General features: G+C 39.1%; 1 protein-coding gene across 2 annotated transcripts in view; it reads left to right on the top strand.

Annotated features, from left to right (window-relative positions):
- The window catches only part of Snap25 (synaptosome associated protein 25), an 81,063-nt gene extending 66,503 nt beyond the window's left edge, over positions 1 to 14,560 (top strand). The window contains exons 5-8 of one of the 2 annotated variants that reach the window (XM_005320481.4): positions 53 to 170; positions 3,705 to 3,830; positions 6,354 to 6,498; positions 13,234 to 14,560. In XM_005320481.4, coding sequence (XP_005320538.1) covers positions 53 to 170; positions 3,705 to 3,830; positions 6,354 to 6,498; positions 13,234 to 13,302 — 458 coding nt within the window. In that variant the 3' untranslated portion in view covers positions 13,303 to 14,560. The remainder of the gene's footprint in view (positions 1 to 52; positions 171 to 3,704; positions 3,831 to 6,353; positions 6,499 to 13,233) is intronic. The other variant, XM_021723156.3, reaches the window with a different exon arrangement.
- The last annotated feature ends 2,304 nt before the right edge of the window (positions 14,561 to 16,864 follow it).

The raw sequence follows: 16,864 nt of genomic DNA, 5'->3' as shown, positions 1-16,864 counted from the left end.
TCCTTTTCCATCTGCTTCATTCTGTGGGGATAAAATACTTGTGTTTAATCAGAACAACTGGAACGCATTGAGGAAGGGATGGACCAAATCAATAAGGACATGAAAGAAGCAGAAAAGAATTTGACGGACCTAGGAAAATTCTGCGGGCTTTGTGTGTGTCCCTGTAACAAGTAGGTGCTGCCTGCCTGCCTGAAGCTTTGGTTTTCCAAGGCCCCATCTCCAAGCCTTGACAAGCTCATTCCTGCAGGCGCATAGGCAGGATGAGCATGTGGCATGCAGAACAGATCAATACCGTCTCCAATGCATTCATCTCATAGCATAGATGATATTAGTGGGAGTTACTGTTGATGCATTAAAAATCAGGCATACTACAGTGAAAGCCTCACTGTCAGCAACTTTTATTGATGAACGTTTCAACATTTTCCAGAAAGTGTACTTTGAGACGCAGGCACCCCGTGATCTTTGTTTTCTCCAACCCCAAGAACCAAAATTGTGGATTTAGAATAGAGAATGGGTAAGTTTGGAAGACAAGAAACACATGTGTCAAAGTTTGATTTTTCAAAAGTAATAGAGGCAGGTAATTTGGCCTAAGGAAGCACTCTGCAAGTTAGATTATGTCAGAGATTTTTCCCTTTCCATTGCCCACCTGTTACCAAATTTGGTCCTGAGACCCACCTTGTGTAGAGGTAGCGAGCTGTCCAGCGTGAAGTGCCCAATCCTTGCCCAAATTGGGACCATCCCTCTCAAATTCTTCCCCTTGGAAGAGCAACCCGTACACTGGCTGAAATGTTGAAATGTGTAGATTTTGCATGCACGATATCACAAAATTTTCAACTGTTCTTAAGGTTCTGCAACGCTTTTTTTGGAATGTAGCAGAAATGTGACATGTGGTTATAAGGTTTGCAACAGAAAGAACCTGAAACCAGGGTTCTGGAAGATAGTCTCATTTGACTAGCAGTGAAAGCAAAAAAATGCATGAGTGGATTGTCCAACATGCATTTGGAAAATTAAACTCATTACCTGATCTCCCTCACCCCTCCCTCTTTTCCTTTTAAAAGAAGCTTTTTCTCCTAAAAGCTCTCCTAGCCCTAGCTTTTAGAATAGAAATTGATGTCATTTCTAGCAGATTATTTGACTATTCACTTTTTTAAACTTTGAGGCTGATTTAAAATATCCCACTTCCTGTTTAGGAGGGGGAGGGGCTCAATTTACCAATAAATAAAAAGCATGTTTTTGAAAGAATCATCTACAGTGAAGTCTGATTAACTGGAATCTAACTAACTGGAATTCTCAACTATATACTTCCTTCTCCCTTTTATTTTTAGCAAAATAATAATAATAATATCCCAAATTAAAAATACCCTGAGACAATCTATATAATTTGCATTGTCTCAAGTCTGCATTCTCTTACAGTCTTCATATTTTAAAAAAAAGGAAGAATATAAAATGAAAGGCCATAAAACACAACAGTAACATTGGAAAAATTTGATTATGAGCATTATTCAAAGATGCCCAGGCAGAAAATTGGCTCAGGGGTCTAACAAAATTGCCCTTGAAACAAAATTTCTTCTTCAGTCCATTGTTCATTAAGAAAGTCGTAAAATTTACCAAAATGACTCACTAGCAAGCATTCCAGTTAGTCAAGATTTGATTGTATATCCTTTCCAGTGGCAACTGGCCCCCACGTGAGATTTCCTTCCATTTTGTGGTGAATTCCAACAGATTCATTTTCGCCCTTCATCAACTATGTGTGAAGAAAGGGTGGAGGCAGGGCTCCCTGGGATGGATTCTAAGGTTCCAATGAAACACCACCCCTACGATTCCACATAAAAGTGGTCGCTAATTCCTTAATGCACAAGAGACCCTAACTGAGCTTCAAAGCTTGACCGAAGTGTTCCCTATTGCGTGTAAATAATGCTTTAAAAACCATGTGTCACAATGCAGTGGCTGGTGGTGCCCTGGACTATTTGAGGGCTTTGCCCTGTCTCAGCATGTTTCGAAGGACTATGGTAGATGTACGGCAGTGATGTGAGTCTATGTGCAGAGTTGTGGGTGCAGTGGTTTGCCTTCTTCTGGAAACGCATACTTTCCCCTCCTTTGACTTTGCCAAAGATGGTATACCAGATATTTTACATAGCAGAAAACATCAGAAAGTCCATAAAACTTCCTTTATTCCAAGGAAGGAGGAGATGGGGAGATGTGGGGATAAAGCCAGACTCTAAACTCTACAAAAATTACTTTGGGGATCTTGTCCCCTTGAGCAAGCCCATGGCCCGTTGGTGCGCTAATGTCTGACTGACTACTCAAAGGGCCACAATATTATACACTAAATTGCGGGGAGTTGCTGAAATTCCACTGGTGCATTTTCCCGATTGTCACCAGGGTTGCTTGGTCTGCAATCTGCAAGGATTAGAGCTAGTTTTAATAACTGGCTCTGGTCCTCTAGTAAAAGGGGAAGAAAAAAAAAGTTAAATTCTGCTGTTTTGTAACTTAAAAAAAATTATGAAAATGGTACCAAAGGATGTCTTTTGTTTCTGGACTAAAAACATATGGTTTCTACTATGCAAAGAACCTAAAAACATCTTTGATCGCCTTAAATTACAACACACCCACCAAAATGTGCTGCACATGTTTCTATTGGGCACAATAGGTATGCCTGGATTTTAAGTTTTTCTCCAAGGCAGCTCAGTGAAATACAGCCATGGAGACCACACTGATTCCAAACCACTCTCCCTCCGTCACAACCCCAGGATAGTTGGAAGTAGGAGTTTGTAAGCATTCTCCGCCCTGCCCTTCAGCCCATCAAAGAAGCTACTGAACTGCGTTTCAAATCCTCACGAAGGCTATTACTGTCCTGCTAGTGCCTTTTTCGGGAATGGTCAACTTCGGGAGTAGTTTGGCTTAAATGAGAATGCTTCACTTTCCACTCATGCCTGTAGCTGGTGCATGAAGAAGAGATAAGATGGGTTTCCCTTTTTGGTGCTAGGTGGCTTGTTCTCTCTTCTATTTTCCTGCATTCATTTCACTATGCTTCTTTTACTTTTTGTCTCTGTGGACAAAGGTTTGTACATCAACTCTGGATGTATGGTGACTGTTTGGAAGTACCGATATATTATCTATTCAAATCACTCTAGAAGCTCCTCAAAGACCATCACCCTTGGCCAACCACCAATCCTTTATGTCCTTCATGAAGCACTGGAAATGTTAGTTCCACATATGTGTTAGGGAAAACATATTAACAGGGATCTTTGCATGATGGTGTGTAAAAACTTGGTCAAGTATGTTTTTCTTGATGACACTGTGTTGCTGTGGTGTGATGTACACACCCTACTTGGCAGTCTTGTTTTGTGTCTGTCTGCCAGTATGTTCTTTCTGTGTTTTGTGTCTCAAAATATAACCATGTCACTGAAATAAAACTGAATGTTCTCCAGCTACCTCAATCTTTTTCTTAAATCCAATTAAACCACAAAACAAACCAAAGATTGCAGTCTTGACCATTGCAATCAACTCAATTGAAAATGAATGATGAGTAGTGGAGGCATGGTGGTGGCCAACTGTTTGGGTCCAGATTATGATATATCGGTATTCTCTAATGCCTCAACTTAAAACTCATTTGCTTGGTTCGGTTCTTCGCTTGAAGAGGTTATGATTGCCATGAGCTTGCTCCACCCTGTGCCTTGTCACTCACCCTCTTTTTTGCATAGGCTTAAATCAAGTGATGCTTACAAAAAAGCCTGGGGCAATAATCAGGATGGAGTGGTGGCCAGCCAGCCTGCTCGTGTGGTGGATGAACGGGAGCAAATGGCCATCAGTGGTGGCTTCATCCGCAGGTGAGCTTCATGCATTCCACACTTCAGTGGTTACCTATTATTAAATAACTAACCACCCCAACACTGAGTGAATCTTGAAATAACAACCATTGTTTTACTCATGAGTCTATATGTTGGCCAGAAGTCTCTTCCACAAGCCTCTCCTGGGCTTACTCATCCTGCTTCCTGCAACTAAGATGCAAGAGGATGATCCAAGAGGGTCTCACTCACTTGTGTGGTAGTTGGCTACAGCTGTCAGTGGTATACTTCTGTCCTCCTCACATGGTCTTTCAGAAGAATAATCAAGGTTTCTTTATGGTGATAGCAGCATAGCAAGGTGGCAAGCTCTAATGAACAAGCACTTAGCATGCCTTGACTTGTGCCATATTTGCCTAAGCTTCATTAGATAAAGCAAATCACATGGCCACATCCATTATATCAGTGTGGCAGTTGACAGGCATCTCATTCCATGGGTTTAGATGAACAAAGCTTATAGAGAGGTTTAGGCAGGATTAATAACAATAAATGGTGAAGCACTTATGGACTAGAAATAACAAGAAGCTATTACCACCTAAAGTGACAGGAAAGGGAGCTGGTATCAGAACCCAACAATAGTTATGACTGTGACAAGGGGCTACAGGTAGAGAAATGCAGCCACAGCCAAATCTAGCAGGGAATGCAGAAAGGAAACAAATGTCACAATACTTCACTCCTCTTGCCTTCCTTACTCTCCCAGGCCATTAGCCAAATCCATTGGAAGCCAGAGGGTAAGAGAAGCTGGGTGATATAGTCATGGAGGTCAGTGTCTCAGAACATAGAGCAAGGAAAAGTCAAAGCATAGATTTGGGGTGAACATAGAAAACAATGAGTGAGCTGCTTAATAACCATTTCTTTTGAGGAAAAAATAAATGCCTCTTTTAAAAACCTCCAATTACACAGTTCAGCCAGTTCAGAATTCAGATAGCTCTTAGGATACCAGAAAACAGAATAATAACTAAATATTTCCTATGAAAAGAAAAAGCATGGTTTTTTTTTTTATAGACTACTATACCAGGGCTCAGTCAGGGGTAGGGCAATTGTTTCCACAACTACCTCTTCCCAGGCCATCATAACTGTTGTTGGTCTCATAGTACCCCTGTGATTCAAATGATGAGTCGCTGTCACTGACATATAAGATCTTGGTAATGCACCTGTAGGTTCACAGATGAGAATTCTCTTTCTACCTCTATCTGCTCCTAGGGAAACCAGACCAATGGGTTCTCAATGCAATAGCTACATATTAGACTCAACTGGGGAGAGTTTTTAAAAATAAAGCAATGTCTATGTCCAGCCCACACCAGTTGATTCAGAATCTTGACAAACAACACAAGCATCTGTGGTTTTAAAGCTCCTCAGGTGATTCTAATATTCAACAAGAGCTGACAACCATTGAACTAGAACATGTAGTAGTTATTGGTGGTCATTTATTTAATTAAGGTTTTTCCCTATAAGAAAAAATATCTAGGAATTTCTCCCTTAGTATTTGAAATTTATCTGGCCTGAGCTACCTGAAAAATCATAACGGGTCAGACTACATTGGGTGTTACCCAAGGGGGAGGGATTTTAATTTCTCTGAACATTTTTTATCCCTTGGGGAAAATCTAGAGTAGTGCTTACTGTATGCAATAAACACTTGTTATTTGAAATAAAGTATTTTCTTAGCCTTCACATTGGAATGTGGAAAAAATGGTAAGGTGCTTTGTAAGCCAACTCTTTCCTCTCCACATCTACCCCATTCAAACCAAAACCATATTTTATCACAGTTTTCTGCTCTGAAATCACCCATTCACAATACCCATAATAAAAACCCATGGCATTAAAATATGAGCAAATAAAAATCATCTTCAATAAAGAGTTCCTGTTGCAGGATTAAAAGGCAGACTGTAATTATCACTACTCTTCCCACTGATAATTGGTTCCAAGTGGGAAAAGAGGTGAGAGACTCACTAACTTAGCATAATAAGTATTTTCTTTTGTTCTCAATTTGAATCCTGGAGATTTGGGTTCAAAAAGAAAACACAGTTTCTATTTAGTTCCACCTTCCTTCTCTGAACTAGAGACCCTCTATCTAAAATGATTTTATCTTAAAGAATAAAAATGTGTAGAAATCCTATATATGAAAGGAGAAATGATAGGCTGGTGTAAGTCAAAAAGTAGATAAATCTATTTTTTACACTTTCTTTAAAAATTCAAGGGTTCAAAATGCAATTTTTGTATGTTTGAGTTTTTTGTTTTGTTTTGTTTTTTAGCAATGCTGGAGATTGAAGCCAGAACCTCACTCATGCTAGCAAAGGACTCTACCACTGAGCTATATCCCCAGCTCAAAACACAATTTTAAAAATTATTTTCGAATATACAAAAGCTAACTGTGTTCTTGTATTGGATAGAGGTTTAAGATAGAGAACATGATGCTTTCGAGGTCCACAGAATTTCCCTAAGCTTTGAATCTAATACTCAAGGTTTTTCCCACACTCTGTCTTCTAAAACTTGCTCTGTGGCTCCTAGGGTAACAAATGATGCCCGAGAAAATGAAATGGATGAAAACCTGGAGCAGGTGAGCGGCATCATTGGAAACCTCCGTCACATGGCCCTGGACATGGGCAATGAGATCGATACGCAGAATCGCCAGATCGACAGGATCATGGAGAAGGTGAGCATGCTGCAGTCTACAAGTTGTTTCTGCTTGTCATTTCTGAAACAACCAACAGGAAGTGTGACCGGCACAAGACCCTCACTCCCTGACATTGGATTCAGGCATATTAATTGCTGGAAATTGTGCTTTTAATTTTCTAAGACAAACAAACAAACAAAAACCCACAGGATTCAGCAACAGAACTTGAGTGAAGATTAGAATATAGATTTGAGGGTGGAGTGCTGAGGATCAAACCCAGGGCCTTGTGCATTCTAGGCAAGCACTCTAGGCAAGGATTGGGAAATATTTCAGAAAAAAAGTTGTATTTGCATTGAATCTTAAAGGATGGTTAAGAGTTGGCAAGTGGAGATGGTGAAGAACTAGAATCAGGAAATGGGGCAAAGAATAGTTTAGCCTGAAGGTAAGTATGAGATTTTGTTTTGATAAATACCAAAGGTTTAATGATAATTTAAGAGGACCTAGGTTTCATTTCCAACCTAACACTTCATAGCCCAAAATTTCAAAATAAGAGGAACTTACATGATGAAATTGAGTTCACTCCAGGATACCAGACTTGTCTCTAAGACCCCCTTAGCATTGACAGGAACCCTAGGAAAGACAGAAGAGAGTAGAATGGGAAGGGATGGGCTTGGGCACAAAAAATCAGAAAAGAATACTGGGAAGTTTCTATAAAGACATTTAGGGCACCAAAAATCTGATATTCTATACCATACAGTTCTGATATCATTTCTGTTTCCTTGTAGTCAACCCCTTCCCCAATCAGTAAGGTGTTGAATATTGATTATTATCTCTTAAAGGTCCAAATACCAAATGGAGGAAGAAACATGTTATAATAATAATAGTAATTGTTTCACTAATCTTATGCATATATATTTTCTGTAAGATATTGAAGTAATCTAAGATCCTGAATTTTTTATAACAATTAATTCCTCTTCTGTGAGCAGAGGAGGATACTTTTGTGATCATTTGAGTCACAAGACTTACCTAGTAGTTTCTTGATACCCAAACAGCCTCCAGCAACTTGAAAAAGAAACAAATAGACATACAGAGATTGTGTTGCCCTATTGTCTTGTATGAATCTCTAGTTGCATACTATTTTGCCTAATCGATATAGAGCTACACAGAAGTCACAGTTGGTTGGCAAAATGCTGTGCTTTACTTACTTTTGCAAGTTATGGCATGCACATTATCATTGTTAAGAAGCTTTTGATGTGATAAAGCTTTTAAAGCTGTGCAAGTCAATAGATTTTAGAAAAACATTGAGAGTTTCTACATGACCTGATCCAAGCCATTATGGACCAAAAAAATGAACTTAGAAATAATTGCTGAACTGCTTTCCAACAAGAAAATGATTGAGAAAACAGGAAGCATTCATTTTCTAGTAATGGGCCCAATTTACTCAGATGCAAGAAGATAATGCATCAAAGTCAATTAGGTTCCTAAAGGAGAGGTTTTACCAATGGTGAGGTCAAACTCTCATTGATAGAGTTGGTCTTGGAGCAAGAGAAAGCATTTCTTCCTGGAAAGGCAAGTGGCATCTTGATTCTGCCACTCTGCATTTCTACTTCTCATCTTTAGGGAGAACCTTTTATTCTAGGTCCAGTGTACTCCACAGAGACATATGTAGCCATAAAGTTTAGTCAAAAACCAGGAAAGTGGATGGGGAAATAGCTGGTCCAGTGGGAATCATTCCTTGAGTGCTGAATCATTTAAAAAATGGGGGAGGAGTCTAGCTGCTTTTGATTAGTTAGTTTATTCCAGTCAATACTATAAATAGCACCAACCCCCTACTTGTTTGTTCAAACTCAAAATCTGGGCATGATTGAGACAGAGCCCATTTCAAACCAGCATTGCCCCAAATGATCATGTTACTGAGCTGCACAATTACTAACAGACTGGTCTTCTCATGGAAATTCTCTCTCTCTCTCTCCCACCCTTTCCCCCCACTCCCCATCTTCTTTTTGACATAATTGTACATATAAGGAATTTCATATCAATCCCCATTCAGCCTCTCCTTCCTTCTCTCTTCCCTCCCCCTTTTCTCTCCTCTACTGTTCTTCCTTTCACTCCTTTATTTATTTTGGATTGGTACCTTCTACATGTACACAAAGGAGATACTCCCTTTGGTACATCTATTCATGTATATAACATGATTTTGTGAGGCTCATTCCATATTTTTTTCCTTTTCCCTTTCTTCCTCCCTCCCTCCCTCTCATTCGTCTACTTCTGCTCCGCTGATCTTCCCTATGTATTTATAACATCTGATCCCCTCTGCAATCACCTTCTTTTCCTTATTTTGCTTTAGCTTCCACACATGAAAAGAAACATTAGATTCTGACTCTTAATAACAGAAAACAGTGTGCAAAGGTCTCCTGCATCTCTGATATTTTATTAATATCACAAAGTGAGGGGTCAGGAAAATCTTGTGATGTTGCACACATCTTCTCTCTTAACTCTAGTGACCATGTTTACCCACCTGTATTCATCATGGTCTATGATCTTCTGTCATCATTTGAATTGATAGTGATGTTTTGGGAGTCCAAAACAATTGAGATTTTCAAAACATGTAAAATCCTTGTTTTCTGCTCGAGAGTACTTATAGATATCCTTCTTAGGTCAAAAACATACAGTTCTTTCAGAAAAAAAAATGGAGGCAAGTGTATATCAGATGTTTTGGGAAGGGTTGCAAAGGAAATAACAGTGATATTCAAATTGCAATTTAAAGTTGTCAGTGGTAGAAGTCACATTGAGAAGCATCGAAGCTGATTTTTTAGGAGTCCTCAAATTCTTCCATTAGTGAGGAAAAGCAGCATTTAAAAACTAAGATATTAGATCCCAATAGTATTCACCAGCGCTGTGACCTGGTTGCCTCATCTAAAAGATAACAGTTCAGTCCAGAATGGTGGGGCATACTCGCAATCCCAGCGGCTCTGAAGGCTGAGGCAGGAGTATTTTGCAAGTTCAAAACCAGCCTCAGCAATTTAGCGAGACACTGTGTCTAAATAAAAATACAAAAGAGAGCTGGGGATGTGGCTCAGTGGTTAAGTGCTCCTGGGTTCAATCCCTGGTGGTGGTGGTAGTAGTAGTAGTAGTAATAATAATAATAATAATAAACAGTTCATACTTATACACAGAATAAGTAGCTATATGGAATGAGTAGCATCCAGTTTGAGAAGTTTTGGCCTAAAAGCTACCTGACATAGTCTGAAGTTGAGGAGATTCCCAGTGTTCAGATGTGGGCTGAGCAGCTCCTTAAACTACTTACTGGCTCTCTGGTGATCATTTCTGTTTTCTCATAAGGGCAAATCATGTAGCATATGTTGGGGATGTCAGCAAGTTTAGGATTCTCTAAATAGAAATGTGAAAACTCTGGAATGGGTTAGCCTCCATAAATAAAGTCCTCAAGCATATAAATAGGATGAACAGAGGCATTCTCCAAATACCAGGAAGACATCTAAAAGGAGATTCAGGACATTTTTCTTCCTAAAAGGCACTACTTTTTTTATATTTTATGTAATAAAACCATGGTACCTTTTATGTTGGGTATTAGATGGGTAGGAATTTAATATGCTTTAGAAAGGATTTAGGTGGAAATCACAAATGCCCACTGAACAAAGGTCAATTCCAGCTCCTTGCCCATCTTTAAGGATCTCCAAAGAGTAGCCTTATGCTCCCTGCAAACATCCCCTGTGCCACTTTGTGAAGGCTTATCACTGCATTCTTATGCAAGAGGTTCTAGAATGTTTGACTTCAGAAATGTCATCTGTTTTTAAATGGATTATTTTTCTTGTTTGAGTTTGTCTCAGAGTTCAGCCTGGAAACAGTCAGCATAATTTAATCTTCAGGAACATTTCACATTGGTCTGAGCTAGTAATTTTCCTTTGCACTGAAGTATCATTATTGCTGATATTATATATAGCTGGAGAGGGAGGATTTAAGAATGAAATAAAATTGGAGGAATTTTCAATTTTCCAAATGAAGAATTATCTAGAAATAAGTTCAACTTTGCAAATTTCTATTTGAACTTTTTCTTTTCCAATTGTGGGGCTTGAACCCAGAGATGCTCTACCATTAAGCTACATTCTCAACCCTTTTATTTTTAAATTTTGAGACAGGGTCTTACTAAGTTACTAAGGCTGGTCTCTGTCTTGTGATCCTCCTGTCTCAGTCCACCCGCCCCCGTCCCCACAGTCACTGGGATTATAGGTGCATACCACTGCACATAGTCTAACAAATTTCTATTTGAATATGGATGACCCTAATGTCCTAGAAATTCAAAATTCCAACGGAACAAAGACGACCCAACTCTGTAGAGGCTGAAATGTACCAAACTTGGTAGTAGGTGTAAACTCAGTAATCACTGAGTGATAATAATTAAGAACACAGTTCTGTTTCCCTGCCCTGCCTGGATGCTTCATGGTCCTCTTTCCAGACTGGAATTACAGACAACACTACCTATCAGGACAGGATATGACAACTAAACAGAATTGTTGTCTCTGCCTCTAATCCATCTTTCTCAGTGGTGATGAGAATGATCAATTTTCTGAGGTTTAAGGTGTATTCTGGTAGCATTCCTAGGTTTTATGGTTTCTTTTTGCAGCAAAATGTAACCTAAGCAGTGAAGATATCAACCCAAAGATTAAAGGGAGCAAAAAAATATTATAGTAAATATGCCCCCAATAAAGAAAAGCCTATCATGAAAATAAAAAGAACAGTAGAGCAGAGGCAGGGGATCTAGGGGAAGGGAGGAGGGATGGGTAAGGGGGGCAACAGTGGAATGAAATTGACCAACTTATGCTATCTGTATAACATCTGTATAACTATAATGCACCAATAAAAGCAATAAAGAAATAGAATAGGAATGAAAATTCTCTTCTCTTCCTCTCTCTCTCTCTCTCTCTCTCTCTCTCTCTCTCTCTCTCTCTCTCTCTCTCTCTCTCTCTTTCTCTCTCTCTTCCTTTTGACATAATTCTACATACAAGGAATTTGGTGTCAATCCCCCATTCTGCCTCCCCTTCTTTCCCTCCTCCCTCCCCTTTTTCTCAAACCGTTCTTCCTTTCATTCCTTTATTTACTTATTTTGGATTGGTACTTTCTACATGTACACAAAGGACATACTCCCTTTGGTACATCTATTCATGTATATAACATGATTTTGTGAGGTTCATCCATATTTTTTTCCTTTGGGTATATGTAGAAAGTACCAAAGCACCTGATATACACTTGCCTCCATTTTTTCCTTTAAGGTCAAAAACATATTTTGACCTTTGAAGAATATTTACATGTTTTGAAAACCTCATTGTTTTGGACTCCCAAAACTTCACTATCAATTCAATTGATGACAGAATATCATAGATCATGATGAATAGAGATGGGTAAACATGGTCACTGGAGTTAAGAGAGAAGATGTGTGCAACATCACAAGACTTTCCTGATCCCCACTTTGTGATATTAATAAAATATCAGAAATTGAAGGAAGACCAGTAGAGTAGAGGAAGGGGACGTGGGGGGAGACCAGTCAATCAACACACTCACATTTGTGAGTCTTCAGAATAGAGTCTGAAAATGATCAAGCATCCCCAAAAGCCGTAGCTTATAGTAACTGCAAGAAAAGATGCATTGAGCATTTATGTTTGCAAAACATTCTTTTTTCCATATTTTTATTGGTGCGTTAGAATTTTACGTAATGGTGGGGTTCATTGTCACATAATTGTACGAATTACAATACAATAATATAATTTGTTTTATTCCCCAGTATTTCCTCCCCGCCTTCCCTGCCCTGGTCTCTTTCCTCTACTGATCTCCTGTTGATTATCATGAGATCCTCCCCCAAACACACACACCCCTTTCTTTTTCTTTTTCCTCTCTAGCTTCCATATATAAGAAAAAACATATGACCCTTAACTTTCTCAATTTGTCTTATTTTGCTTAACATAATAGTTTTCAGTTCTGTTCATTTTCTTGCAAATGACATAATTTAATTCTTCTTTATGGCTGAGTAAATCTCCATTGTGTATATATACCACATTTTCTTTATCCGTTTATGCCCTGATGGACACCTAGGCTAGTCCCACAGGCAAAATGTTATTCTAAGAACATTACTTACATAGTAATAAATATAGACTTGATTCATCCTCACTGCAAACCTAAGTAGTAGAGTAGACTTCAAGCTATTCTGCATTCTGTTTGTGGTGTCCCCCCTCCCAAGTACTAAGACTTTAGACAAATTGCTGCCTGATTTTCCCACTTGGAAAAAGGAGCTAATAATCACACACACCTGATGGTTGATGTTATTAATATTGAATGAATGGAACAAAGTAGATGCTCATGCTCTCTGGCCATATTCTTTATTGTCCCCAGAGAGTAGACAAGAAAGCTGAGATTCTGAGATACAATTTGTTCAAACTGACATAGCTAATAAGTGAACCATGGCTGTACAGTGGTGGTGATTCAACTCAGTCCAACAGATGAATGTACCATAGAAGTCATCAACTATCCTTCCAGGATAGAAAGATAACTGACAAAGAATGCTCTCTGGTGGGGAAAACAGTGAAAAAGCAAAATCAAGTTTAAGTGGTCATCCAAGTAGAGCCGTAGCAATGGTCTTGGAAACACAGAAGTGAGAGTGGCCAATTCTGACTGGGTATCTTCTTCACCCAAGAAGCATTTGACCTGGAACCTGAAAGATGAACAAGATGTTAAGGGTTCTGTTTTCTTTCTCTTTTTTTCTAGGCTGATTCCAACAAAACCAGAATCGATGAGGCCAACCAACGTGCAACAAAGATGCTGGGAAGTGGTTAAACGTTCTCAACTGTGCTCTCTTCTGAATGCTGTTGGGCAAGATAGCTCCTTCATGCTTTTCTCATGGTATTACCGAGTAGGTCTTGCACATACACACACAGACACACACACGTACACACACACACACACACACATCAGTCCACCCCCATCGTAAATGTTGTCCTGTGTCATTTGTCAGCTTTCTGACAATGCCATATGTCTTTTGTTCTCTGAGTCTCTTTCTTTCCAAAGGTTGTACATAGTGGTCATTTAGTGGCTCTAACGCTTTATGTAAGATGTCTTGGGTTTCATTTTCCCTTTTTTTCTCTCTTCAGTGGCGTTTGCTGAATGACAACAATTTAGGAATGCTCAATGTGCTGTTGATTCTTTCAATACACAGTATTGTTCTCGTAAAACTGTGACATTCCACAGAGCTACTGCCACGGTCCTTTCTTTGGGTGTCAGGCTCTGAATCTCTCAAAATGTGCTGTCTTTAGTTCCTCATGGCTCTTATCTGTCTTTATGATTTCATGATTAGACAATGTGGAATTACATAACAGGCATTGCACTAAAAGTGATGTGATTTATGCATTTATGCATGAGAACTAAATAGATTTTTAGATTCCTACTTAAACAAAAACTTTCCATGACAATAGCATACTGATGAGAAAACAACGCACACACACAACACAACAACAACCAACCAACAAAGCATGCTCAGTATTGAGACACTGTCAAGATTAAGTTATACCAGCAAAACTGCAGTAGTGTCACTTTCTTTCTGTCGACATATAGACTTTATTAATCATAATCATCCTTTTTTAAAAAAATGAATTTTAAAAAAAGATGAATTTGACACACTCACCATTCAATCATTTCCAGCAAAATATATGTTTGGCTGAAACTATGTCAAATGGATGTAATATAGGGTTTGTTTGCTGCTTTTGAAGGCTATGTTTTGGAGAAAATAATCTTGCTGTGAAACAGTGTGGAGATGTAAATTTTATAAGGCTGACTCTTGTTGATCACCATTTCCCCTGTGATTCGTTATCAGTACAATTCTTTGTTGCTTAATCTAGAGCTATGCACACCAAATTGCTGAGATGTTTAGTAGCTGATAAAGAAACCTTTAAAAAATAATATAAATGAATGAAATATAAACTGTGAGATAAATATCATTACAGCATGTAATATTAAATTCCTCCTGTCTCCTCTGTCGGTTTGTGAAGTGATTGACATTTTGTAGCTAGTTTAAAATTATTAAAAATTATAGACCCCAGATATCAGCTTTAGTTTCTTCATGGACCCGTCTGATATGGCATTCACACAAGAAGACAAAGCCTCATTACTCTGTTCCATTGCTCCTAAGAAGCCATTTGTATGTGAAGACAACACTGGGTGGAAGAACCAAAGATGTCCTCTTTAAACATAATTCCAAGGCAGCTGACAATTTGGCTTTATTTTCATAATTTGTTCTACAAATACTTGCCTGTGAATTCAGTATTAGGTGTGTGTGTGTGGGGGGGGGAATGTAGTTTTCCAGCAGATACTGGAAAAAAATCTGTGGTATTCAGACTTGGTCCTATGTAAATTCAGGTACATCTGGTGTCAGTCAACTTTTATCTTCCTCCTTGTCCTCCTGCCGCAGTCTGGCTGGGCACAATTCAGGAGCCACTTGTCAAAAGAAACTAACTTTATTTTTAGAACTACAAACGCCAAGCAAAACAGCTCCTCAGGAAAAAACCCTCAGAGCCCAACTGCCACCACCGGCTTCCACAAGCCTCTCACCCACACCAACCTCACCACCTCCCACAATCCTCCTGCTCTTGAGGCCAATTGGCTGGGTCGCGTGGGCAGAGCCAAAGAAGTCCCCCAATGAGCAGCTCGTGGTCTGAAAGGGCAGGGAAACAGCCCAATGAACATCACCGCAGAGGAGCCAATCAGCTAGATGTTGCTGGGGCCGCTGTGAGCCAATCATCAGATGGCAGCTAAAAGTTTGCTGACAGCTGGAAGTTTGCTGGGGCCCCTTTGGCTGTGACTCTCAACATCCTCCAAACGCCCACCAACCAAAGTTCAGCCCTTAACTAATCACAACCACCACCATCAGTACTGGCCCCAATTTGATTTTATAACTCTATGGACTTATCATAAAATGCACCCATTTAGCTGGGAATGTAACTCCATAGCAGAATGCAGATCTAGCATTTTAATATAAAATTCAAAGGTTGTTTAGTATATTAATAACAAAGTTGTCTAGTATAATTTTAGAATATCATTATCACCCCCAAAACAAGCCACATGCCTATTGGCAATTATTCACATCTCACTTTCCCAACTCTAGACAACAACTAGCTTGTTAATTGTCTCTATAATGATTTTCCTGTTCTGAATATTTCACATAAGGAATCATACAGTGGTCTTTTTATCACTGACTTCTTTCACCTGGGCTTCTTTCACTTGCATGTTTTCAAGGCTTATCCATGTTGCAGGGTGTATCAGTACTTCATTCATTTTTCCAACCAAATAATATTCCATTGTATGGATATGCCACATTTTTTTCATCCATTCATCAATTTATGGACATTTGGGTACTTCCACTCTGGACTATTATAACTAATGCTGCCATGAACATTCATGTGGAAGTTTTTTGTTTGTTTGTTTTTTGTAGATGGATGTTTTCAATTCTCTTGCCATCACAGTTTTGCCACCATAATGGTCTCTACCACTACATCCACAAACAATTACACCACCAATACCTCTACAAGATCACCTCCACCACCCCAACCTACACCATCTTCATTTTTTACATTGTCTATACTCTTTCTCCACTCTTAACCAGCACTTCCACCATCACTGTTTATCACCAGCTTTATTATAATCACCATAATCACCTCCATGATGACTGTCACCACCACCACCACCTGTACCTCCATGTTGCCCACACCACCATCTCCTCCATCACTTCCATCTCTTCCACCTGCACAACTCTCTGCATAACCCCATAATAACAATGCAGATAAATGTATCCTGATTTCCTAGGTTGACTGTCAGATAATTTTACCCACAAAATTTGGTGAGACCAGTTATGATGAAAGAACAGAGATGACAACATTGTCCTTGTAAATAAATGTTTGCTGTTCTTTGGCCTCTTTCCAAGCCTCAGAACATATTATTATGTAGGTCCCCCAATGCTCAGGGAAGCTATTCTAAGGAACTAGAGTATGAACACATTTATTCCTTAAAATCATGGCAGTAAAAAGGGATGCTAGAAGACAGAGAAAGTGAATATGTTCTATATGTCAAAATTGCCAAAGGGTCAGTATGTGGGCCATGTTCTGTTCCAAACTCCATCTGTTCTCCACCAGTCAGTAAATGTATTCTCATATTGTTTGAGAATTTAAAATCATACACTAAGTACATGAGAGTTAAAATACAGGCATTTTGCTTTTAAGACCAGTCACATAATTCATTGTGAAGCACATTGCCTTTAATGATTTCATTTGTCCTGCCTCAGTTCTTATGAAGTCAGCAACTTCTAGCTAAAGGATAGATCCTCAGGGATAATTCATCTCTGGGCAATGTG

Source organism: Ictidomys tridecemlineatus, chromosome 5, assembly GCF_052094955.1.
Source record: "Ictidomys tridecemlineatus isolate mIctTri1 chromosome 5, mIctTri1.hap1, whole genome shotgun sequence".
Lineage (NCBI taxonomy): Eukaryota > Metazoa > Chordata > Mammalia > Rodentia > Sciuridae > Ictidomys > Ictidomys tridecemlineatus.
Note: the sequence above shows the minus strand (reverse complement) of the source record. Positions and strands in the feature narration are given on the sequence as shown.